The sequence below is a fragment of the Bufo bufo genome, chromosome 6 (assembly GCF_905171765.1).
Source record: "Bufo bufo chromosome 6, aBufBuf1.1, whole genome shotgun sequence".
In the NCBI taxonomy this organism is placed as follows: Eukaryota; Metazoa; Chordata; class Amphibia; order Anura; family Bufonidae; genus Bufo; species Bufo bufo.
The window spans coordinates 315,089,547-315,117,232 of NC_053394.1; the positions used below are offsets into that span (position 1 = coordinate 315,089,547).

The following is a 27,686-nucleotide window of genomic DNA, read 5'->3' on the forward strand; positions in this document are numbered from 1 at the left end:
CTGAAAACCAAGAGATCCGCAAGGGAAATGCCACGTGGGCCCATGCCCTATTTTTGAAGCCACAACCAGATGTGGATTGTAAAGGATTGGTAGGAGCTACAAACACAGAAAAGCCTCTACTTCTATTTTTGAAAAAAATCTAAGTAAAAAACAGCAACAGCCGCCATGCGGTACTGCACAATGTCAGGTGGATGTGCGATCCATGGTTCTTTTCTCCATTGTTTGCAAAATCATTTGTTCTGTCTTGTTTTTTCATGGTGTCAGCACTCCTCCCATTTGACCGAGGTATTTTTCATTAGCAGGAGACTGCATGAGGGTTTAAAAAAATCATCCTCGATCTCAGTCATGGTTTCTGAGACCATACCAAGTACGATCCATGTTTCTCCATAGTCTGGTAAATCATAATAAGGGCTTATTCACACGTCAGTGAATCACAGGTGTGTGCTGACCATGTTCTCCTGTTCTCCACGGGCAGCACACATATCCATTTAGCAGCACCATGCACTTCTTTGGTCAATGTTGTGGAAATATGCCATTTGAAATCCATGGGAGTCATTTACAAACATTTTTAAACCAGGTTTTGGCATAAAAATGTTGCACGACCACCTTTTTGTGAGTTTTTGAACGTCCTGTTTCACAGGCATTTTTGTGTCACGTTCGACACACAGGAGCAGGGGTGCACCACCAATGAGGCCAGGTGAGGTGATCGGGGGGACAAGAGGGGGGCAGCGGAAGGGCCACGGGCAATGAGCGCTTTCATTGTGGAAAAGGGGTTAGGTTAAGAAATTGGCATTTTTTTTATCATGCGCTCGAAAAACGCATCAATGCATTGCACCCGCGCTTAAAACTGAACGCATCCGGACCTAATCCGTATCGCTCGTCTGCAAGGGGTCTTAGACCTTATTCACACATCTCTGTCCATGACATTGTCTGTGAAAAAACAGTCTTTGTTGATCCATGAAAATGTCTGTGAAGGGTCTGTTTTTTGCCCTCCATGTATTTCCAATTTCCATGTGCTCTGCTAGGCTTCTCCTACCATTTCAGGTAGGGTTGCCGTTTCAGTTTTCGACTCAGGCAGCAGAAAGGTGCACCCCTGCACAGAAGTGTTGAGGGGGCGTGTCAATTCACCAACATTTACACCTGGAAACAGGCAGAAATTTTGGCCAAAAACTAATCCAGCCAGGGGCTGGTCTAGTTTTTCCTCCAAGCACATGGGGGAGATTTATCAAACTGGTGTAAAGGAAAACTGCCTCAGTTGCCCATAGCAACCAATCAGATTCCATCTTTCATTTTTGACAGCTCCTTTAGAAAATGAAAGCTGGAATCTGATTGGTTGCTATGGGCAACTGAGCCAGTTCTACTTTACACCAGTTTGATAAATCTCCCCCATGGACTGCTGACGGTGCACTTAATTTATGACGAGGTGCACGTCTCGTCATAAACAAGGTGCATCTTCCACCAACGCAAAAGTGGAGTAAAAGACCAACTTAAAAAGCTAGTCTGTGTAAATGACCCCCTATGAGTCTGAGAAAACCACTTACAGGGCATGGATGGCATCAGCGCTCTGCCAGTGGTTTTCACTGACCATTGGTAGGAGAAGCCTAGCAGAGCACATGGAAATTGGAAATACATGGAGGGCAAAAAACAGACCCTTCACAGACATTTTCATGGATCAACAAAGACTGTTTTTTCACAGACAATGTCATGGACAGAGATGTGTGAACCTTGCAGACGAGCGATACGGATTAGGTCCGGATGCGTTCAGTTTTTAGCGCGCGGGTGCAATGCATTGATGCGTTTTTCGAGCGCATGATGAAAAACTGAAGGTTTACAAACAACATCTTCTGGCAACCATCCGTGAAAAATGCATCGCATCCGCACTTGCTTGCGGATGCGATTTTGACGCATCCCCATTCACTTCTATGGGACCAGCATTGCGTGAAAAACGCAGAATATAGAACATGCTGCGATTTTCACGCAACGCACAAGTGATGTGTGAAAAGAAACGCTCGTGTACACAGACCCTTTGAAATGAATGGGTCCGGATTCAGTGCGGGTGCAATGCATTGCACCCGCGCGGAATACTCACTCGTGTGAAAGGGCCCAAATAGGTTCACTTGGAATTTAGATTGTAATCCCCAGTTGGGACAGGGACCAATTTGAGCAATGACAATCTCTGTACGGTACTGTGTGGTATGCTGACACTACAAAAATAAATTGCTTAAGAGCTAGTTCACACCGAGGTTTTTACACTGATTTTAACCCAGAAACCACATAGGAATAAACATGAAATCTGCCTCCCATTTTTCTAATTGGATGAAAAGGCCAACATTTTTTATTTTTTGTCAACCTGCTGAAAAAAGAAACGTCCTGCCCTACTTTGCCTTGGTTTCTACACCAGATCCAGAGATGAGACCATGGTGGGTGGCCACTCAATGATCATACCCATAGAATGAAGCTAATCAGCTTGCAGCCCCCTGGCTTAACCCACGGCTCAGCTTCTGCTTTCTGTCACGAGTTCCATACTAGATTTTTGGGACGAGTATTTTGTGTGTGAACATCGCCTATTAACATTCAGCATTGTATTAGCAGTTCAGATTAAAAAATAGCCTCTAAAATTTACATGAATTCCCCATAGAATGGCAAATTGCCATGGGCGGATTGGCCATAGACCTTACAGGGAAGTTTCCCAGTGGGCCGATGCCCAGGGGTCCGCCTGAGTCCTCCTCACAGCCGGCCAGTGGAAGTTTTTGCGGATATATTTTGTGCTCCTCGCAGCATTTTGTGATGGACTGAGGTATTTGGCTCTGCTGGGTTGGTGTAATGTGCCACAATATGGTATTGCTGGCCCTGCCTTCCATCAATAAGGACCCAACTACAACATGGAGCCACTTTAAGTATTTTTTTCCAGGGCCACTTTGTTCCCAGTCCGCCCCTGTAAAATGCTGTGAATGACTGGTGGGCCCGAGGGATAATTTTACGATATGAAGCCACGTTTATTAAGGCTATGACACTCACACACCAACAGAATACAAGCATGTTTTACAACATGTGGAACAGGACAGCAGGGTCACGGATTCTTTATTTCCAGTGATGACATGCACATGCTAGGCCATGACTAAAGAATTTTGACGTTGCAGAGGAGGTTTGTCCGGTAAGACAGGTTGACATTCTTTGCATATGTTACAAACTGAAAAACTACATTTAGGGTGTTGTCACACAACTTTTTGTGGCCATTTTTGATGCATTTTTTGGCACAAAGCCAGAGGTGGGTTGGTAGAGAATGAGAAAAATGAAGGAAAGACTTCAGGTATGAAGGATTTGGGGCGCAGGGTTTTCAGGACTGAACCCATGCTAAAACCACATCCCACTGTTTTCAATGGGAGGCCGCGCTGCAGTTCATGTGGCTGAGAGTTTTTGCTGCCCAGTTTTCAAGACTGCTCCAAGAATGTACAGGTCCCGCAGAGCCGCAAAGGGAGCTTCCTCGCGTTTTAGCGGAGGAGCTAAATGTAGAGCAGCTCTGAATTAAAGCCCACGGCAAACATTATGAAACAAAATCGTCCGACTCTGAACATACCCCTACGCTTCTCCTTCCTACTGGATCCACTTTTAGCTTTGGCTTAGAAAACATCATCAAAAACTTCCACAAAACTGTGTGACATCACTCTTATACATGGACTTTGTTTTTAATTTAAGAAACTGTATGATCCCTAGAGTTCCATACTAGCAATGCTTCTAGGGGAGAACACCCCAATAAATCAATAGTGAACTATGGTATAATACAGAGCTATATTATATAATACAGCCACGTGCACGAGGGCCAAGGCCTATTTACATGTAACAATCTTACAAACCACCACTAAACAACCGCCAGTACGGAATCAATACAACCCTGAAGACCGCCATTTTTACATTCATCCATGAAAAGGAACAGTTGAGTCCTGGTCACCTTCTTTCTACCAAGCTAATGATCAGGGGTGTAACTATGGGGGGTGGGGTCAGGTGGGGGGGTGAACAGAGGTAGCAGTTGCACCTGGGCCCATGAGCCTAGGGGGGGGACCAAAATGCCCTATATAAATGGCAAAGGATGGAGAGGGTCTTTCTACAAATTTTGCATTGGGGCCTTGCAGCTTCAAGTTGTGCCACGGCTGTTGATTTTTATAGGTTTTTATTGATGATTGTTGATGGTTTTGTGCATTTACACTGAATACTGTCTGTATCTAAAATTGAACTATTTGCATATATCCCTCATTTAAAGGCCCCTCGCCATTTATAATTATTACCATTTGTATGTTTCCATGCAAAAGATGATTTTACAGAGTAAGGGTACTTTCACACTTGCGTTAAACTTTTCCGGTATTGAGTTCCGTCCTGGGGGATCAATACCGGGGAAAAAACTGATCAGTTTTATCCTAATGCATTCTGAATGGAGAGCAATCCGTTCAGGATGCATCAGGATGTCTTCAGTTGTATGGTTGTATGGGATGTCTTCAGTTGTATGGTTTTTGAACTGAGATAATACCGCAGCATGCTGCAGTATTTTCTCCGTCCAAAATTCAGGAACACTTGCCTTATTTTCCATTGAAATGCATTAATGTCGGATCCAGCCCCAAGTGTTCTGGAAAAACGGATCAGATAAATACCGGATCAGTTTTTCTGGATGATAACCGGAGAGACGGATCCGGTATTTCAATGCATTTGTGAGACGGATCCGCATCCGGATCCATCTACAAATGGTATCCGTTTGCACACAGATTGCCGGCGACGGAACTGCCTGCCGGAATCCAACAACGCAAGTGTCAAAGTACCCTTAGAAGACAAGATGCTTCAGAATGGTTTTATTATAGGGAATACAATTATGTACTTGAACCGATAGATCCTGTTTAAAGAATCCTTATAACTACAAGATCTTGTAAAATTTTTGAATCACGGATACCAGTGTATCAGCATATAAGAGAGGTAATAAGAGGGCAGAGTCACGGCCTTATTACATAGCAACTTCTCTCTGTGACAACTAACTCAGTCCTCCCCAGCTGGAGATAAAAACTGACATCTTATCACTGAAGACAGGTGTGATCATCGCATCTTGTCTGACAGGTTTTCTACAGCCTCCAGCTAACCTAATGCTAGAGCCGCTCCTTACTCAATTTCTACAGAAAGAGATTCCATTCTATGAGGATCCAAGTTTGCACAGAATACCACACAAAGGCAAAACCACTTCCTTAAAGCCACCCAACAATTAGCGTGGTGGTGATTTCCCAAAATGGCTAACAACTAACTTTGCAGCAAAATTCAGTGCTGGCACAGAGTAACATGGTGCTTCTTAAAGGGGTTGTCAACACTGGGACATTTATAGCATTACACTAGGACATGCTATATATATATATATATATATATATATATATACACACCAGATAGGTGTTGGTCAGCTCCTATCTCCAGATTAGGCCCTTGAAGTGAAGGGATAACAAACCGCGCATGCGCTTCCATCCTACATTCACTGCTATGGGACTTCTGAAAATAGTGGTGTGCTGGTTTAGCTATTTTAGGAACCCCCATAGTGGTGAATAGAAAGGTAGCCTTAAGGCCCTATTACACAGGCAGATTATTGGTAAGATGATCGCTAACGAACATTCCTTTGAACGTTCGTTAACAATCATCTGGCAGTGTAATACTGCCACCGATTACCCGATGGCAGATCGCCAGTTACCGGCAGACAATGAGACAGTATAGAGACTAGTGATGCATTAGTGATCGCTTGTCCCCATACTGAGGAGGAGATCGCTGCATGTAATAGCAGCGGCCTCCTCTAGCGAGCAGGTGAATGACAGGAAAGCTGCGCTCCCGACAATCGTCTGCTTTATGTGCCCACGTAATAGGGCCCTTTCTTGTCCAACTTTCACTCTTCCTTCACTGCTATGGGACTTCCAAAAGTTAGCTGGGTGTGCTTGCTGGGCTATTTTCAGAAGTCCCACAGCAGTGAACAGAGAGGAGGTCACACATGCGCAGTGTGCTCTCCATTCACTTCAGTGTCCCAGTTCTGGAAATAGAAGAGTTTTCCAGAGGTGGCACCCGCACCTATGTGACATTTATAGAATATCCTATGGCATATGTCATAACTGTCCTAAATGGGGCAACTTCTTTAAAAAGTTGATCGGATTTTCTTTTTTTGTCGCTGTCTGATCCTATCATCAAAAAAGATCTGCTTCCCATTAATGGAAACCTACTAGAATTCAGGGGTCGGCAACCTCCGGCACTCCAGCTGTTGTGAAACTACAACTCCCATCATGCATACTTGCTCTGCTCTTCTAAAAACTCACATAGAAATGAATGGAGCATGCTGGGAATTGTAGTTTCACAACAGCTGGAGTGCCGAAGGTTGCTGATCCCTGTACTAGATCATGGCAGTGATTGTTCAGCTGTTTTGGCCTAATCCTCATTTTAATTTATGGCCCTTTTACATGGACAGATTATCAGGCAGATTAAATTAATTACCGTAGTCATTTCTCCATGTAAGGGTGCGCCACACATTCAGTTTTTTAGTCCAAAATCAGAAGCGGATCATGAAAGGAGAGAAAGTATTAAGGAGAGAGGCAACTTTTTTTTTTTTTTTTATTAAATTCTCGCCTGTTCTTGGCCTCAAAAGCTGCATTAAGAAAACTGAACATGTAGCCATACCCTGAGTGTGCCACCAACCATTGTTGATGTGGCACCCAAAATCGCCATTTCTGAGTAACAGATCGTCTTGTGCAAACAGGGATCTGCTGCCCAGAAACAATAAATATATATGGGGATGAGCGATCCATGGGGACAAGCGATAGCAATAGTGATCATTCATCCCCATACAGAGGGAATGATTGAGGTGTGTGAATGCAGCCATCACCTCTGCTCACTTTCAGACAATCATCAGGGACATTCAGTTTTTTTCTGTACTTCGGCCTGTATGCAATTCTTGTACAGCCTTCACAGACCATCTACGAGCCAGACGTAATGTCTAATGATGTATGGCTAGGCTCATGCTTATAGAACAAGGTCATATAATGCTGCCATGTGTATCGGATGTGACTCTCACTTTGGATAGTAGATGGATGCCCTATTAGGTGGGGATATATTAAAGTGTAATAGGTTTTGTATAGTAGACTGAGGCTAGTCTAGCGCTTTTAGATCCGGCAGGATCTCTCTAGATTGCCAGAAGCTACCGCGTTGCCTTCTGGCCCCTGTTAAGTATAATGGGGATCAATGGAGATCCGGTCACAACCCAGCAAATATGCAGAGAATCAGCCGGAGAAAAACCGCTGCTCGGTTATAGTTAATGAGGCTTGCGGGTATCAGGTAGCGCCCGGCAATGCCGGATCCAGACATCTCCAGCAGGCTGCTCCCTATGACTCATAAGAGCAAAATCTGCAATACATACCGTACTTAAAGATCCTTGATGGGATCCTATCAGAGTTTATAGATTCTTTTATGCTCCTTGCCAGGATGTATTGCACATCTGGTCTATAGCTGTGCAATATTTAAGCACCATTCATTGTGATGATCTACATTTTGCATCTTGATTTAGAGATGGTTTAGGGTTTACTAATGCTAAAGCCTCATGTACATGTAGAACTGCAGACATGGAGCTCGTACAGTACCACAAGGAGTCCCTGCAGCTCCGTATTATGAAGATATACACCACTAAAAGCTTCTATAGCTCCATAAAATGGCATCTAATGGAGCAAACCACAATTTTGTTTTCTGCTGGAACCATGGAGAGGTACCTTGTCCAAGTTCCTTGGACATCTATGGTTGTCATATTACAAATTTGTCCAAATCCCAGGCAGTACATAAGACCTAGAGGTGCCCATACGCCAGAGATATCTGTTGGATGATATCACTTTCTGGTCATTCATCCATATATATAGTCAGTTGAGTGTGTTTTCAATGAGGAAAGGGGAATAAGGCACTGCCAGACTCCTCTGACTGTCCATGGGAACAAAGAATAGGGCACGCTGAAACCCAACATGCCCAAACCTTCTTTCCCCCAACATCTGCCTTCAGGGGAAAGTTAGGATACCCCAATACATATTAGCTGGTCATGTCCATAATGTGTATGGGCGCACAAGCTGGGTAACAAATCCAAAGGACAGCTCTACCTAGTTATCCACAGATATGAAGAAGACAAATAATTGCATAACATAAGACAGATATGCTCTTCAGAACTCTAGAAAGCTGGGTGCACTCTCAAGTCAATAAATAAGAGCAATCTAGGTTGTTGCACCAACTAGAAATGTCAACATTTTGCACCCAACAACGTAACCCATGAGTTTCTCCTAAGTTCATGGAATTCCCTAAATATAATTGACAGATACCTCCATGAAAGCAATTAAATGTTCAAAGTGTGCCACTGTGCTTCTGCCGGCATGTGTGCTGCGAGGAATGGGTTAGAAGTGCAAGGCCAGCAAATCCGCAGCTCAGAGGCAGCAGATGAAGCATGTGGGTTTCATTACTGGGAGCTTCACCGCGGGCCAGATACTGAGGGGCTTTGTTGCTGCTCTGGAAAGCCAGGTGCTGAACATCCATTGTGAAAATGAACGCTGAAGGGTTGCATTGATGAACAAATTCCCAGATGTCGCCCAGCAAATTTATTTTCCAGAAAATCCATTCCTCGGTGACAATTGTGTGAAGAAATACTAGTAATGTCCTAGGGTGCTAAGACTGGCCATATGACTTGAGTATTCCCATTGAGGAATATTTTCGATTTTAGAAACTCTCCATGAACAGCACTGAACTTTCAGGCACGCTTGTTACCCTTACCCTACTATATTGTTTTGTGTCGGGATAGAGGTCAGCACAGAGAGTGGTCTGGGCCCCCAGGCGATAGGCCCTTTTCCAATCACTGCAGGGTAATATGTTGACTTTGGCAGCATTTATATCCTGTATCTGTTGGGTTTCTTTCAGACCTTACACAATGCACTTCCATAGGAACAGAGGTGTACAAACACAACGCATTTGTACCACTTCAACCACCAAAACTGCAGCTGCTGGCACTATGTGTGATATAAGATGCATAGAAGTCAATGTAAATTGCCTCGTCATGCAACATTTCCATGGACTTCCATGGAAAAAAATAAAGATGTCTACCTTAAAGTGGATATAAAATGCACAATTCAAGTAAGAGTAAAAGATCATGGGGGTCATTTATCAAGGGATTTGTGCCTATTTTAGTCGTAAAAAAAAAAGTCACAAGTCTCTTTTTTGATCTGTAGTGCAACAATATTTAAGTTTTACTCCATGTTTGACATTTGGTGGAATGGGGGCAGAGCAGGGGAGTGTTGGCTCCTGCCCCTAGCCCTGGAAAATTTACTAACATTTACGCCTGCAAACAGGCTAAAATGTTGGAGAAAAACTACTTCATTGTATGGGGTAGTTATTACGCCAGGCCCACGGACTGCCGTAGATCCGTCTAATTTAGGCCTCATGCATACAAACGTATTTTCATTCAGTGTCCGTTCCGTTTTTTTTTCGGACCGTATATGGAACCATTCATTTTAATGGGTTTGCAAAAAAAAGTGTGCATTCCGTTTCCGTATGTCCGTATTTCCGTTCCGCAAAAAAATAGAACATGTCCTATTATTGTGCGCATTACGGACAAGAATAGTACTGTTCTATTAGGGGCCAGCTGTTCCGTTTCCGCAAAATACGGAATGCACACGGATGTCATCTGTATTTTTTGCGGATAATTTTTTTGCGGACCGCAAAATACATACGGTCATGTGCATGAGCCCTTATGATGAGACGTACCTCTTAGGCCCCTTTCACACGGGCGTTGCGGGAAAATGTGCGGGTGCGTTGCGGGAACACCCGCGATTTTTCCGCGCGAGTGCAAAACATTGTAATGCGTTTTGCACTCGCGTGAGAAAAATCGCGCGTGTTTGGTACCCAAACCCGAACTTCTTCACAGAAGTTCGGGCTTGGGATCGGTGTTCTGTAAATAGTATTATTTTCCCTTATAACATGGTTATAAGGGAAAATAATAGCATTCTGAATACAGAATGCATAGTAAAACAGCGCTGGAGGGGTTAAAAAAAAATAAAAAATCATTTAACTCACCTTAATCCACTTGCTCGCGTAGCCGGCATCTCCGTCTGTCTTTTTTTACTGTATAGGACCTGTGGTGAGCATTAACTATAGTTCAAGGACCTGGGATGACGTCACTCCGGTCATCACATGGTACGTAACATGATCTTTTACCATGGTGATTTACCATGGTAAAAGATCATGTGACGTACCATGTGATGACCAGAGTGACGTCATCCCAGGTCCTTGAACTATAGTTAATGCTCACCACAGGTCCTATACAGTAAAAGAGACAGACGGAGATGCCGGCTACGCGAGCAAGTGGATTAAGGTGAGTTAAATGATTTGATTTTTTTTTAACCCCTCCAGCGCTGTTTTACTATGCATTCTGTATTCAGAATGCTATTATTTTCCCTTATAAACATGTTATAAGGGAAAATAATAATGATCGGATCTCCATCCCGATCGTCTCCTAGCAACCGTGCGTGAAAATCGCACCGCATCCGCACTTGCTTGCGGATGCTTGCGATTTTCACGCAACCCCATTCATTTCTATGGGGCCTGCGTTACGTGAAAAACGCACAAAGAGGAGCATGCTGCGATTTTCACGCAACGCAAAAGTGATGCGTGAAAATCACCGCTCGTGTGCACAGCCCCATAGAAATGAATGAGTCAGTATTCAGTGCGGGTGCAATGCGTTCACCTCCCGCATCGCATCCGCGCAGAATACTCGCTCGTGTGAAAGGGGCCTTACGGCAACGTAGGGGGGGAATCTAAGACCAGCATAAATGACCCCCCTCCCTAATAAACTTTACAACTATCTTCAGAAACAATCTAAAAAAAAAGAAGCATGCCCACTGATGATATACGCTAACATTTACGGGGAGGTGGCATCTCCACAACTAGTAATTCAGGGCGAGATGGACATGTGTATGTGTACCTACAGATTTTGTTGCAGAAAGTTCCATGACTGAAAATCAATTTCATTCATTTAAATGAGCGGCAAGCACATGGATTTCTGCAAGCCTCAGTAAGTTGAATGGAACAGATTTTCAGTTGTGGAAATTTCTGCAACAAAATCCGCAACAAAGTTGTGCAGCAAATCTGTAACCTCTCAGCTTTAATTGTGTAATGCATTTCAAATTCCCATAGATATTAAAGGGGTTTCTGGGATTTTGATACTGATAACCTATTCTCAGGATCGTTGGAGGTCCGACACCCAGGACCCCTGCCGATCAACTGTTTGAGAAGGCATTGGCGCTCCTGTAAGCGCAGCTGACCAAGCAGAGCACCGTACATTGTATAGCGGCTGTGCTTGGTATAGCGCTCAGCCTCATAGAAGTGAATAGGGCTGAGCGTGATACCAAGCACAGCTGCTATACAATGTACGGCGCTCTGCTTGGTGAGCTGCAAGAAGGCCGTGGCGCTTACAGGAGCTCCGATGCCTTCTCAAACTTTTGATTGGCGGGGTTTGGGGTGTCCCGGACCCCCACCGATCTGATATTGATGACCTGTGTACATGCACACGTGGTATTTACCTATGGCCAATCGGACACGTATTTACTAAAGGAATTGGGGCAGAAATCAGAGGCTGACATTCCCTTTTCCTGCACTGATATACTGTTTGCTGGGCCTCGGATCCACACAAGAGTTAGTGCCATGCAGCGGGGCTAATCAACGCTCTCATAAATATTGCTTATCACCAATCCAAAGGATAGGTAAATAAATATCAGACTGCAATCCCGAAAAGGATGGGTCTCTAGATGCCCTTTGATTAGAGCTATAGTGCATGTGTTGGTCCCCGATTCCATTCTACATCTGCCCCATAAAAGTGAATGGAGTGGTGAACCTACATTCACACTACCGATCCATTCAGTGGAGACTCAGGGGGATCACAAGGGGTGCCAGCAGTCGTACCCACCACGATCCGATATTTATCACCTCCTGAGCTGTTCTCCCAGGAGATAAACTGCCACCAGAGGTGTCTGGCAGCGGCTTTTCTCCTCTTGAAAAGACATACACGCTCGGCTGAGCATGCATGTATATGGGGGAAATCGGAAGCGATCGCTGTTGGCTGAACAGCTAATGAAGCTGTCCCTGCCATCAATCCACGTGGATTATTTTGAAACGCAGGTGAACGGGATTACAACAACCAATATTACATGGCTGGAGTCCCTGTGAGACAAACCCGTTTTTAGCACCAAGGTGACTGACCTACATCAGATTGAACTTCCATGGATTCCCATCCTCCATCTGCGCATACCTGTCACTCTATAGATCCTCTAATGTCAACCTATGGATTAATGTGGATTTTAAAACCAGATAAATCCATCACGCCAACAGAAGTCAGCTCACACTCCGCTTAAATAGCCACCTCCAAATCCAGAGGCATCCATGGAAAGGATTATGTGGACACTGTTAACCCTTTCCTGGTCCGGCCAACACCACAGGGCTCTGAAGCAACAAGGCGAATCCAAACAGCAACCTCTGCTAACATTATGGATGATGCACGTATTTTTGTTCTACAAGTTATTTGATATACCTGCGTACTCTTGCGTAACGAGTGCACACGACCCAGATGGTGGACCTGCCTGAGCCCTCTGAATACGTGTGTCCCAATGCTACCATACCTGGAAGAACGTTCTCTTTATTTCTCACCGACAATGAATATTGCCAGGGGCAAAGTAACAAAACTGTAAAATGTAGCAACACTCAACTTGGCGGAGTTCCCGGAATGGTTGTCATAGTAACAGTTTAACCTAAATAAAGTTTACCTAAATTCAGACTTTCAGATGAAGCCCAGCTGCTGCATCCAACCAGGACCATCAAGTGGACCATACACCTAACAATTTTCTTTACTTTGCTCAGGACCTGACTATCCCATGAATGGTGGTCAATAGTCTTGATAAACTCTACAACCTTGTCTACTGGAAATCCATGATGTGTGCCCAGTAGCGACCCCTGAGACTATTTTCACACGGTCAATGTTTGATCAGCGATTGTGAGCCAAAACCAGGAGTGAAGCCTACATAGCGATAAGGTATAATGGAAAGATTTGCCCCTGTTCTGTGTTTCTGACCCGTTCCTGGTTTTGGCTCCCAATCATTGATGAAAATCGCTAATCAAACACTGACTGTCTGAATAAGGGTACTTTCACACTTGAGGCAGGACGGATCCGACAGGCTGTTCACCCTGTCGGATCCGTCCTTCCGCTATTTCGCCGTGCCGCCGCTCCGTCCCCATTGACTATAATGGGGACGGGGCGGAGCTCCGGCGCAGTATGGCAGTTTGCGGTGAAAAGCCGCCGGACTAAAAAGTCGGACATGCAGGACTTTTATTCCGGCGGCTTTTCGCCGTGCACTACCGGGCTGCGCCGGAGCTCCGCCCCCGTCCCCATTATAGTCAATGGGGACAGAGCGGCGGCACAGGGCGAAATAGCGGAAGGACGGATCCGACAGGGTGAACAGCCTGTCGGATCCATCCTGTCGCAAGTGTGAAAGTACTCTAAGGCCTCATGCACACGACCGTTGTGTGTTTTGCGGTCCGCAAAACACGGATGGCGTCCGTGTGCGTTCTGCAATTTGCGGAACGGCATGGACAGCCATTGATATAACTGCCTATTCTTGTCCACAAAAAGCAGACAAGAATAGGACAGGTTATATTTTTTTTGCGGACCACGGAACGGAGCAACGGATGCGGACAGCACACGGAGTGCTATCCGCATCTTTTGCGGCCCCATTGAAGTGAATGGGTCCGCATCCGAGCCGCCAAAACTGCGGCTTGGATGCGGACCAAAACAACGGCCGTGTGCATGAGGCCTAAGGGGTATATAAGGTGTATTTGCTGGATCTTATCTGATCCTAGTAAAACTTACTTAATAACTCAATGGATTGGACTGGACTGTACCTGGGATGTCATGGAGCTCTTGCTTGTATATTTCTAAGTCAATGATTTATCTCACCACATCGATATCCAAGGTCAAAAATGGAGAAACAAACCTACCAATTAAGCACGCTTACAGGCCGTTAGACTGTTAAATCATTCATCACAGACCAGCGGCTATTACATGAATTAATAATTCATAGGCAGGATTCAGTCATCGACAATTTGTAAAACCAGCTCTGACAACTTAACTGCAACTTTGAACATCGCCTTAAATAATCTTCTACACAATTTCATGGGTCCTTGCTGGTAAAAGCGCAGAGTAGAGTGGTAGACAATGTACTGGACACTTACATTTCTGTTGGTCATCTGGACACCAGGACTGCTCATCTCAAATGATTCCTCCTCTTCCTCTTTCTCACCATATTCCCTGCCCAGCAGGGTGAACCCATGCCTGCAGCAGACCCACCACCAGAAACCTTGTAAAGGCATTCAGAAGGGTCCCCACCACCTCTCTCTCTCCCCCCACCCTTTGCTTTGGCTTAGGTGGTTCACATCTGACAAGCTTCAACCCCCAACCGAGAATAAAAACTGGAGCAGTTTTCTGGGCAGTCACAGACAATGTTCAGATCTGCTATATAAAAGGGAGACGTAGAGACCCCCGTGTAAAGAGCAGCCCCAGCAGTCAAGGATGAAGATACATGGGGCAGTGTGCCAAGTTGATATGAAGAAGACAATTCTGAATAAAATACTTTGTAATCCAAATGGCTTGAAGGTCTAGGAGAAGGATCCAGTGTTGGGAATGATCTGACAAGCCAGAGGTGGGCAGCCAACCCCCCCTCTGTGAAGAAGATCAGGGTTCCTGGAAGAACAGGACACTCTTCTTTATCTGTGCAATCTTAGGTTGGAAGGAGGGGTCTTGGCATCTGGTGGTGCCCACATCTGCAGCCACCACAGGCTGGCTACTGGCAGCAAGGCATGATCTCACCCCAGTTAGGACTTGCTGGGGGTTGTAGTGGTGATCTGATCATCCACAGCAGGAGGGCACCTCTGGAATTAGCAGGCACAGATTGTAAGGGACCTTTTGTAAGAGCTATGCCAGGCTGCAGCTGCAGACCAAGCATGAAAAGGCCAGAGGTACAGTAAGCCAGGTATAGGGCACAGTAACGAGGTCGTTTTTTACTTGGATAATATGATCCCCTTTAAATCCATATGCTGCTCCATAAGAATCCAATGAATTTCAAAAAAGAGTTTAGAAGGATATGGAAGAAAATAAGAAGAAGAGATCCAGAAGAAGACGTGACGGCAGCTGTGTCTGCAACTACTTCCTGATGAACAAGGAGAGAGAAGGATAAGAGTAGAGGGAGAATAGAAGAGAGGGAGGAGGGCGCTCCAGTGAAGGGAGGATGACAGTCCTCCTCCTCCTCCTCTGCACTACACAGGGAGCTGCCTGACACCCTCTGCCATGTGGAGGGGGATGGGATCGACAACTGACCAATGGCTGAAAGCCTCCGTCTGCCTGCAGCCAATAGGAGTGCGGGGGTGTGTCCCCGGGTTGTGCAAAGCCCTGATCCGAGTCTGCAGCTTGTTGCATCATGTGCCCCTTGGCAGCGCTCAGGGAGGAGGGGGGCAGCCAGCTGCAGCAGGGTGCTGCCCCTGCAATTAACCCCTCCAAGCCTGAAAGAACAGTATTGACCAGCCTCAGCCGCTATGGAACTACAGATCCCAGCATGTCCTCCAGGGAATTATAGCTACACAACCACTGCCCAGGGTCTATAGAGTGCACTAGTAAATAATTAACTCGGTGGGGTGGGGTGGGTAAATAGCACCAAGCCCCTTGTACCTGAGGAAAATTGCATAATAGCAATACCCCAGGAATGTTTCCTTAAAAAATAAATAAAGCCTCATTCACACGTCAGTGTTCCACGGACAGCACCCGTCCCCATTCATTTTAATGTGTGTATTCAGACACCGTCAGACACACGACCGTTTGTATTTTACGATCCGCAAAAAACGGATCTGCAAAAAATACGGATGACATCAGTGTGCATCCCGTATTTTGCAGAACGGAACATCTACCACTTCATAGAACAGTACTATCCTTGTTCGTAAGGCCTCCTGCACACGACCGTAGGTGTCCCGTTGCCGTAGTGCGTCTGTGGGGTTTCATCCTGTACTTCCGTTCCGCAAAAAGAACATGTCCGCGATCCGCTGCGGCTGCCCCACGGTCGGTGTTCGTGCATTGTGGCCCGCATTTTGCGGGCCGCAGCACGACCCCGGGCGCACACTTTCGTGTGCAGGAGGCCTAATGCTGACAATAATAGGACATGTTCTATTTTTTTGCAGAATGGAAATACGGAAACGGAATGCACATGGAGTAACTTCAGTTTCAATTTCTTTATTAAAAAAGTCAAAATCCATTAATAAAGTATATTATAAAAAAGATTTTACGGCATTTGGGCCATTTTTAAATAAAATTGCATAAAAGTTTCGTTACTCTCTAAGGGCTCATGCACACGACCATATGTATTTTGTGGTCCGCAAAAACGTATCGGCAAAAAAAATACGGATGACGCCCCTGTGTATTCTGTATCTTGCGGAACGGAATAGCTGGCCCCTAATAGAGCAGTATTATCCTTATCCGTAATGCGGACAATAAGGCCGAGTTCACACGAACGTGTGTGACCTGTGCCTGTGCTGCGGCCCGCAAATAGTGGACCGCAATGCACGATCGCCGGCCGTGGGTCAGCCGCATCGGATCGCGGACCCATTCACTTTATTGGGTCCGCGATCCACCCGTTCCGCTAAAAGATAGGACATCTTTTTGCGGAACGGAAGTACGGGACGTACCCCCACGGAAGCACTCCGTAGTGCTTCCGAGGGGTCCCGTGCGGCCGTTCCGCGATTCCGGATTTGCGGACCCATTGAAGTGAATGGGTCAGCATCCGTGATGCGGAATGCACATGGAACTGTGGCCGTGTATTGCGGCCCGCAATACGGCCACAGATCACACACGTTCGTGTGAACTTAGCCTAATAGGATGGGTTCCGTTTTGTTCCGTTATTTATGGCGAGGAAAAAAGTCCTGTCGACAGGACTTTTTTTCCGCATCATACATAATGGAAACTGAACCCTTATTTGTGCCCTTAGAAATATATAAGGACGGAGCAAAACAGAATGCCTCTAAAGGGTTCCGTTTGGCATTTCGTCCTTCAAGAGTAGCTAAACTTTTAATAAAATTTTTTTGAATGTCCCTAATGACCTAATACTAATTTTTCTAATGTATTTTATTAATGTATTTTGTATTTTTACTAGAGATATTCCCCCCTAGGCCCTGATTTCCTGCGCACTTTAAATTCACTATTGTCCACGTCGCTGACTTCTCAGCGGTGTACGGAGAACACAGTTTCTCAATGGGACTGCAGTGCAGGGAGTACGGGCAGGAGCGCACATTGCTGCTCCTGCCTGTGCCCCCCGAGGTTTACTAAATGCTGGCACCCTGTAACCATGTGCTATGCCAGGATCAGCTGAGTGGAGCAGCTCCAGCCTGTGCCTGCTTCGCTAAGCTAAAAGCCCTGAGCTGAAGTTAGTTATTCGCGAAGTCTCGCATGACTTTGTTGAATAACTTCGGTAATTTATTTTTAAAGTTAAAAAAAAAACACTTTAAAACTTGAAACCGAAGTCGGCTTCGGTTCCAAGGTACCAGTTCGGTTCCACGTTTTAAAGTGGTTTTCCACCGAAGTTATTCAACTAAGTCACTTGCAACTTTGCAAATAACTAACTCCATACATTCTGATCCTGTGCGGAGACGAATCTCCATACAGTATTAATCTAAAGTTATGAACAAAGCTGTAACATCTGAAGCTAGCTTCGCTCATCACTAGTTAGCACCTATCTAGTAGATAGGGGTTTATTTTTTGTTACCAGATTACACCCTTGAATGTCCTTGAATAAAGCAAGTAGCAAGACATGTCCCTACGTGTCTCGTGCATAGTGTCTGTTATACATCACATTAGCAATCAGACCTATTGTATTTTTCACACATTGTGGTAACCCTTAATGCGATTAAGACAGTCATCAATTGTTTCTACGGACTTAATAGGATCAAGTTCTTAAAAAGTCAGAATGGCCTCCTGAGACAGCACTTTTCTCCTGTAAAACAGCATAGGATTTTCCGGTCCACCATACAGGCTGCTTGTTCTGCACGTTAATTGCTATATATCTTTCAAAGGAATCCTTTACTTTCAAGTCTAGATTACCCTCCATACTGATGGGACCCCAGAGACATCTGTAGGCTCAACAATAGGATTTTTATAGGAATTCCTTAATCCGAGCCCAGGCCCTGTTGGTTTTGAGATGTGGAAATGGGGCTAACCACTGTAAAGAAACCACAGATACCTCAATATCTGGCAGAGTTAACAGCCTGGGAATGTACTCAGATGGAAATGTCTATAAAATCCAGCATGTCTAGAGTAACTACATACATACACAATAGACAGTTGAGGGTGTGGAAAAATGTCCCTAAAAAGCTTCATCTACACATAGATAACATGTTAGGATAATAGAACAGGAAGAAAAAAAAAAAAAAAAAAAAACAGGAAAAAAAAACCTGAAACAAAACATAATATTGGCAAAAACAACAAAAAATCTGATAAAATGAACCCTAGGCCGACTCCAGAAGTGGCAGATTCTTACATTAGAAAAAGTAGTAGAGCACACCTACACTTGGTTACACATGGAGGATTGTTTGAACAATATATTTATTTAGTAAAACATTCAGAATGAGTTGTAAATATAAAAATCTGTGATTAAATACAAAATTCCATAAAATACACATAAAAACAGATATATCACATAGAAGGTATAGTCTCTATATATCCTTGATATATATAGGTGGTGATCCCAATGAAGTGACTCGGTGCAAATAACAACGTCTGTCCGGTGGCCTCACTATTCCAGCTAGTATCAAGGTGAGACGTGCATTCGTTTATACTGATAGTTTTATAGAATCCTCAATTAGATCAATTGTGCTTGCTCAGTTGGGTCGGTTACTTTTGTGATCGTCTGTAATGTATTGTGTGGTATCTTAGATATCGCTGCTTGCATATACATTCAGCACTGGTTTACTCACTGTTCTGCTGAACTTGCCGGCTTTACTGCGTGTATCGTGGCATCCCACGTGTAGCTCGGTCGTTGCAGGCAGTGGTCTGGCTTCCAGGAATATTGTCCACGGGTTTAGGGATCCTCAGTAACTAACTGCGGATATGCCGTAACAGTGACTCCCTGGTGGTAGTCTTGTGCATGTAATCAGTTTAGCGCAAGACCAGGTTTCACTGGAGATGTGAATTTTTGGCGTTTCCCTTGTAAATCGCGTTACCGATTCCTCTCCCTGTTCGTTACTTGAAGCGCTTCAATTTTCGGTCCTGTAGTTTATTTCATGAGAATATCGATCTTATTATTACCATACGCGTTTCGGAGTTAACTAAGACTCCTTCCTCAGTGGTCATTTTTCTCATGAATGTGGCTAGTTTATATACCTTCCCAGGTATGGTTCAGATTAATTTAATTGTGTTGTACTGAAGATATGGCATGGATTTCTGTGTGATCCTAGTTGGGATCTTAGTGTATTGAGTAGGATCGTATTGCCTTATTTTTGTCTATGTATAAATAGAGACTTATTCCTATATTATTATTAATATATTATTAAAATACATACAATACAAAGTTGATTAGTAGAAGTATACAATTAAAATTCACAATGTCGTTTATGTATATGTTATAAATGGCATAATATAGTAATGCAATTTTTATAAATGTTGTGGCCTATTGTTATAGATGTATACCATCTTATGTTGTATATTCTATATATCTATTACGATATATATATTTCCAAAGTTCCATTATGATATTATGTATACAATATCTCAATACGCTTTTTATACTATCACATACTAGCCATACATTTTTTTCGCGTTTATCTTGCGGTAATGTTGCATTTTTTTTAAAAATACCTCGGTACTTTTTCTTATTAATAATTATTGATTATTGTATCAATGTAAAATCACTTTTGTATGTAATTGCTAACTTTGTTTTTGTGCTATTTATTATTTAAAAATATATTTTTTATAAAACAAGGAATTTTTCATGTTATTAGTTAGAGGAGCTGTTTGCCGACAGAAACCCAAGGGGACCAACAGATCCGCACTTTTTCCAATCATAGAGGCAAGTGACTTGTATTTGCAAACATCTTGGATGCTTTATAATTGTTGAAATCATTCCCTAAACCCGTGGACAATATTCCTGGAAGCCAGACCACTGCCTCCAACGACCGAGCTACACGTGGGACGCCACGATACACGCAGTAAAGCCGACAAGTTCAGCAGAACAGTGAGTAAACCAGTGCTGAATGTATATGCAAGCAGCGATATCTAAGATACCACACAATACATTACAGACGATCACAAAAGTAACCGACCCAACTGAGCAAGCACAATTGATTGTCATGACCGGCGTCACGCAAAGGGAGGGAAATGGGAAGGCCCTGTCCAAGGGAGAGGGAAAGGTGGTGACCCCTGACTCACCTTGAGGCTGGCACCTGACTGCCCTGACATCCCTAGACGGGTTCCTCACCCGTACGCCGATCACGTGCCTAAACCCTGGCTTTCCCTAAGATGAGCCCTACGTAGTGAACAGGGCGGTGGGATCACTAGTCCGCACCACTGACACTAAGAGGAAAACACCAAGGAGAGGACAGACAATACAGACAAACATATAATCCCAGGTGGGCAACAACAGCAGACCACCAAGGCCCAACAGGGATCCGGAGGGTAACGTTCTGGAACAACAACCAGGGATCACAGCTACTCAGCTCCAGTGGGTCAGTATAGAAGTCCAGGCAGGAAGCTCTATATCTGGCAACCAGAGAAGTGGGAGAGGGGAATATAAGGAGGTTGGGAGTGCTGGACAAGAAACAGCTGAGGAGAAGGAGCTACGGATCCCTGAGTGAGCCAAAAAGGGTTGCAAGGCAAACCCAGAAAGCTACCATTAAGAAACAGCACTGTCTTTAGACATAGAGCGCGCAGCCACCCGCTGCGACTTCCTGACCCCGGGTATAACGGAGTCAGACGTGGCTCTTGACACCCTCGTGACATTGATCTAATTGAGGATTCTATAAAACTATCAGTATAAACTAATGCACGTCTCACCTTGATACTAGCTGGGTTAGTGAGGCCACCGGACGGACGTTGTTATTTGCACCGAGTCACTTCATTGGGATCACCACCTATATATATCAAGGATATATAGAGACTATACCTTCTATGTGATATATATGTTTTTATGTGTATTTTATGGAATTTTGTATTTAATCACAGATTTTTATATTTACAACTCATTCTGAATGTTTTACTAAATAAATATATTGTTCAAACAATCCTCCATGTTTATGTGTATACTTACCTTTTAGAAGATTGGGTGGATCTTTTTTTGTAGGTGCACCCATTTCATATGTTGATTAGTAGGTGAGCCATCTCTATCAATAATCAGATTCTTACATTACCTTACCATACAAGTGGATGGGGGTTTCAAAACCCAATTCACATGTACCAGAAATTTCACACAGAAATCACAGCGTGCGGTGGATGTTCAATTCTGTAGCAGGCTCAGTGACTCAGATTTTCTAATGTGTTTGCGCCTAAAATCTGTCTAAAAGTGGTGGAAATTGGCACAATTAGGCTTTCTGTCTGAACGTAAGCCAACCAATATTTGGATGTCACTCTGCTGCAGCAGTAAAATCTCGCACATGCGCAACGTCATGTAATGGTAGTGCCCGTGCACTCTGAATTCCTGTGCCGTCATCAGCCTTAATAACAGAACTGCGTAGATCGGATCCCATTGTAGTCAATGAGGTCTGTAGGCTCCGTTCGCTTCAGTTAAGTGCTGAATCTGACACTTCCGTTATTTTAATTCTTCTGCTCCAATGACAGAGCAGAAGAATGGACATGTAAAGCACAGATGTGAAAGCAGCCTGAAATGTTAGATGAGCGCTGATTGACATGATGAATTGTTGATCAACACATGTTTATGGGTTATTAGCTTACCCTTGTAAAAGGACCCAGAGTGGCTGCTAGACATCTCAAGTGGTTGCTTAGGCTGACTTCACATCACCGTTTAGCTTTCCATTCTTCCGATCCGCCAGAAGAAAAGAAACATTTCTAAAAACAGATCTGTAATTTTGAGCATCAGTTATGCTCAGTTAGCATTAAAAATAACCGATTTGTCTTTTTTTGGGCATTAGTTATCAGTTTTCATCAGTTTTTGTCTCTTCCATCAGAGATCAGTTATTTTTGACAGGAGAAAAAGAACTGCATTCAGGACTTTTTCTCTCGTCAGAAAATAACTGATCTCTGACAGAAGTGAAGCAAACTGATGAAAACTGATTATAAAGCAAGTTTCACACTTGTACTAGGGATCCAACGGGCTGTTCCGGCAGCGCAGCAGTCTTTTTCTGGGCCATTTTAGGCATATTTTTCGGGATGTGGCCGGATCTCCTCTGCTCCCCATTGTAGTTTAACGTTCAAGCGTCTGGCAGCGCCAGAATGCAGAGAGATCCGGCATGTTGTTTCTTGCCGGAACAGCCCGCTGGATCCTTAGCGGTACTGAAACTAGCCTAACTGATGCTTAAAATACTGGATCTATTTTTTTTCTAATCTTCTGACAGATCAGGAGAGCGGAAAGCAAAACATTACTGTGAACTCAGCCGTATCTGCTTTCAAGGATGGGACATGTTGAAATCCAGTTTCTCATCTCAAGTTCCAATGTGGAGCTATAACCAATGCTGATCGAAGCTATAACAAGTGGGTCATAGTTTGTTTAAGGCATGCACACAATCATATTTTTGGTCCGCATCCAAACTACATTTTTTGTGGATCGATTGTGGACTTTTTAATTTCTATGGGGCTGCAAAAAAACGCTGACAGCACACGGATCTTATCCTGCATCCTTGCAGGTATCCGCAAATTATCGGACATGTCCTATTTTTGTTCTTTTTGTGTACAAGCATAGACATTTTGACAATCGGCCTTGCGATAAGTGTAGGATGCACAAGGACCACAAAATGGATATGGTTGTGCGCAGGAGGCTTAAAGGTCATTCTGTCCCCATACAGAGTGTATATAGCCAACAGCATGGGGCAATGTGCCACCTACAATGACAAATTTTAGGCCCATGTAGAGGGTTGCGGTCAGTGGGCAAGCCCACATCTCTCATTTGTCGACTGACTGCTGCCATGTTTATTCAGCCAAAGGTGAGAAATTGAATTTCCATGATCAGCCTGTGTCCCAAAGTAATGACCAAATTCTGTGCTCCATGAGCACACAATACAATGCCTGGGGACAAACTGCTAAATGCAACCGCAGTGGTAATAAATTATGCATATGTATATCTGTACATATGTATTATAGAAAAACAATACTAACATCCCCTCTAGATAGTGAGTAACACTGCACAGCCCATATGAATAAGCTAACTTAAAGGGAATCTATCAGCTACTTCTACAGTATGTAAGCAACAACAGTGCAATGTGCATCCATCTAACATCATGTCAACCATACATTTATTGTTGGCTATTGCGATCGCTCGTCCCCATACAGAATCGCTGTTTAGACGGCACAATCTACTGCCCAGAAATGATGATTGGTGGTGCCTGGACGAACAACAGGATCACCTGATGAACAAGCGTTTCACTCGTTCATCGGGTGATCGGCTGCACATTTAGATGGGCAGATTGTCAGGAACGAGTGTTTGCAGGAACGATCATTCCTGATAATTTGCCCAAAAATCAGGCAGTTTAAGGGTACTTTCATACTAGCGTTATTCTTTTCTGGCATTGAGTTCCGTCCTACGGGCTCAATACCGAAAAAGAACTGATCAGTTTTATCCTAATGCATTCTGAATGGAGAGCAATCCGTTCAGGATGTCTTCAGTTCAGTCTTTTTGACTTTCCAGGACGGAGATAATACCGCAGCATGCTCCGGTTTTATCTCCGTCCAAAATTCCGGAAAACTTGCCGGAATGCCTGATTGACATGCATTAATGCCAGATCCGGCAAAACGGATCCGGCATCCGCAAAAAATGTAAAAAAAAAAAAAAATGCCGGATCCGTTTTTCCAGATGACACCGGAGAGACGGATCCGGCATTTCAATGCATTTGTCATACGGAATCAGGATCCTGATCCGTCTAACAAATGCTATCAGTTTCGGCGACGGAACTGCCTGCCGGAATCCTCTGCCGCAAGTGTGAAAGCACCTTAAATCCACATTAAGTGACTAGTTGCACTTCTTTTCTGTTGGAGGTAATTGCTGTGATTATCATTTAAATTAGTCATTGTTAAAAATGTGGTTCCTAATGCCCCTTTCAGATGAGCGAGTGCCATGCTGCGGACTTGCAGCACAGTTCCCGCCCTGACCTCCCAGCGCTGACAGGGTCACATAGCATTATATTGATTTATGATGCTATGTAACCTTTACAGTTCTGTAATGTATTGGATAACACTGACAGCATTATGTAAGTGTTATCCAATACATTCCAGAACTCTAAGGGTTACATAGCGTCATAAATCAATATAATGTTATGCGTCCCTGTCAGTGCTGTGAGGTGAGGGCGGGAGCTACTGCATACTTGACGACGCAATTCCGGATCGTGAAACTCGTTCGTCTGAAAGGGGCCTAAGATGGGCCCTCTTCATTGCGAACAGTTGTTTTAGCATCTGAAAGTTGGATTTCAAAGTGTCCAACCCTATTTTTTTTTTAATCAAGTTAAGGAGCAACAGAGCTGAAAATACACTTTAGAGAGAAGTAATGGGGAAGTTGGGGCTGATGGATATTAGGCTGTGTTCACACAGTTGATTTTGCCAATTTCAAAATCTGACATGTATTCCATGCCAGAAACCCACAGTTTTTTTCTGCGGTTTTTCAATTTATAAGGAGCTGATCCACTGTTTCCAGTGGTGTCCACGTGAAAACTGAGTCAAGAATGAAAATGTTGAGTTTTGGAGAGGACTGGAAAACTACTCGTAAACAACATAGCGGACTCCCATGGACAACAATGGGAGGTGGTTTCCACATGGATGTGTAATGCCCCAGAGTGGCACAACCACCTTTTACACACCTGTCCACTATCTCCTATGGTTGATTAAATGTGATCATGTGTATTTATTTCCAGGTTCAAACAATGTGCATATTCTTTTCCCTGTAATGTTATGTTAACATGTAATGAGCCTGGGTCACCAGCAGGTGGAAGCGAGCTTGGCAGAGCTAGTTTGCCTAGAGTGGAACCTTCTGTCCATTCTAACCCTCTCTAGAGAGGAAGGATATCTGTAAAGAATAAATCAAGGCAACTGCACTTACTGTAGATTTCTTGAAAACATTTCACTCATTCTTCCAACGAGCTTTCTCAATTTTGAGTGACTGTACAAGAATTCTCTGGTAATAAATATGTAACTGAATCAACATCTGGTAATTATACCCAGCATGGGGTCAGAGGTCATTATACCCAGCAATATAGAGAGCGATATAGAGAGGGAGGAGTTTTAGTTAGCGAGGAGCAGTTCAGAGTAGCCCCTGTATGGGGAAGGCAGCAGGTCCTCGTCCCTGCAGAAGGGAGTCTAAAGTTTCCCTTCCAAAAGGGAAGTTGTGTCCCAGCCAACAGAGCACCATCAGTTTTGCTGGAACAAGAGAAGAGAGCTGAAACCCTCAAAAGCCAGGAGGAAAGGTTCCCTGGATAAAGAGAAAGAGAAAAAGAAAGATAAAGACAGAGTCAGACTACCGAGCTAAGTACAGCAGGAAGGAAAAGTTTCTATTTAATCCTGATAGAACAGCAGAGCTAGAGAGTGACAGATGTAGCAGGGCCAAATGTGTTTGCCTGCCAGAATTTATGCCAAAACCTGCTGGTAACCAAGACAAAGTTGGAAGATTGTTTCCCTGATGAAAGTTTATTCAAGTAAGGCCTCCTGCACATGACAGTATGGCTTTTCAGTGTTTTGCTGTCTGATTTTCACGGATCCGTTGTTCCATTTTTTGTTTCCGTTCCGTTTTTCTGTATGGCATATACAGTATACAGTAATTACGTAGAAAAAATTGGGCTGGGCATAACATTTTCAGTAGATGGATCTGCAAAAATGGAACGGATACGGAAGACATACGGAGTACATTCCGTATGTGTTCCTTTTTTTGCGGACCCATTGACTTCAATTGAGCCACGGAACGTGATTTGCGGGCAATAATAGGACATGTTCTATCTTTCAACGGAACGGAAAAACTGAAATACGGAAACGGAATGCATACGGAGTACATTCCTTTTTTTTGCAGAACCATTGAAATGAATGGTTCCGTATACGGAACGTAAAAAACGGCCCGTAAACGGAAAAAAAAACCGTGTGAAAATGCCTAAAGCTGCTGTTCTATGTTATACAGAGTCTGGACTCAATTATTTCATCGTTCCCTGCATCATCATTTCCTTTTTTCTGCAACGGGCGCCCACGCCTGGGGTTCCAGGATATCCAGTTAGGAGCATCGTGACATATGCACAGCCACATCTAAAGGAACATTATAGGCTACCCGTACACCACTCTGGCATTCCTACACCTGGGTACCACCAACACCATCTACTTAGGGGGACTATGTCCCTCGTTGCTGAAATGCAACTGGCGTCATGACAAAAACACTCATAACACCTTGAAGGGACCCCGAGCGACGACGTCTTCGACCCCACTGCAGATGTTTAATGGTTTTTGGCACAGAATCTGTGCAGGAATCCATGGACAAAATCTGCCATGTGAACAAAGCCTTAGCAGACAGATTAATAATGAACACCAGGAGGGAAATTTATTAAAACTAGTGTAAAGAAAACCTGGTTTAGTTGCCTATAGCAACCAATCAGATTCCACCTTTTATTTTCCAAAAGGAGCTCTGAAAAATTAAAGGTGCAATCTGATTGGTCGCCATGAGCAACTAAGCCAGTTTTCCTTTACACCAGTTCTGATAAATCTCCCCCCCTCCTATTTCTTGCACCCACCCTGGGTAGGTCTTATTAATTTATTTACTAGCACCTGTAAGTAGCTGCTTTGACCACCAAGCTTTGCACATTAAACCTGTTACATTACCAGGGTTCAACTTCATCAACTGCAGATTGAGAGGAAGCTTGTGGGTATAATTTGTATACATTTGATCCGGCACTCTAAGGCCTTTTTCACACGGGCGTCATGTTTTTTGCCCGGATAAGATGCGGGTGTGTTGCTGGTCCAATCACATGGTTCATCACCATGGTGAGGGACCATGTGATTGGACCATGTGATGTGACATCAACACAGGTCCTTAGCCGGCAGCTCAACATTACAGAAGAAGACAGAGATCCACAACTACGCGATCAAGTGGCCTCTGTGAGTTAATTTTTAATTTTTTTTTAACCCCTCTATCACTATTTTACTTTGCATTCTGTATTCAGAATGCTATTATTTTCCCTTATAACCATGTTATAAGGGAAAATAATACAGATTGGGTCCCCAGCTCGATCGTCACCTAGCAACCATGCGTGAAAATCTCACCGCATCCGCACTTTCTTGCGGATGCTTGAGATTTTCACCCGGCCCAATTCACTTCTATGGGGCCTGCGTTGCGTGAAAAACGCAGAATATAGAGCATGCTGCGATTTACACGTAACGCACAAGTGATGCGTGAAAATCACCGCTC

At 44.0% G+C, this 27,686-nt stretch overlaps 1 protein-coding gene across 2 annotated transcripts in view; it reads right to left on the reverse strand.

The window, feature by feature from the left end:
• Positions 1–15,340, reverse strand: part of PLEKHH3 (pleckstrin homology, MyTH4 and FERM domain containing H3) — a 66,130-nt gene extending 50,790 nt beyond the window's left edge. The window contains exon 1 of one of the 2 annotated variants that reach the window (XM_040435875.1): positions 14,296–15,340. In XM_040435875.1, coding sequence (XP_040291809.1) covers positions 14,296–14,433 — 138 coding nt within the window. In that variant the 5' untranslated portion in view covers positions 14,434–15,340. The remainder of the gene's footprint in view (positions 1–14,295) is intronic. The other variant, XM_040435873.1, reaches the window with a different exon arrangement.
• Positions 15,341–27,686: the final 12,346 nt, after the last annotated feature.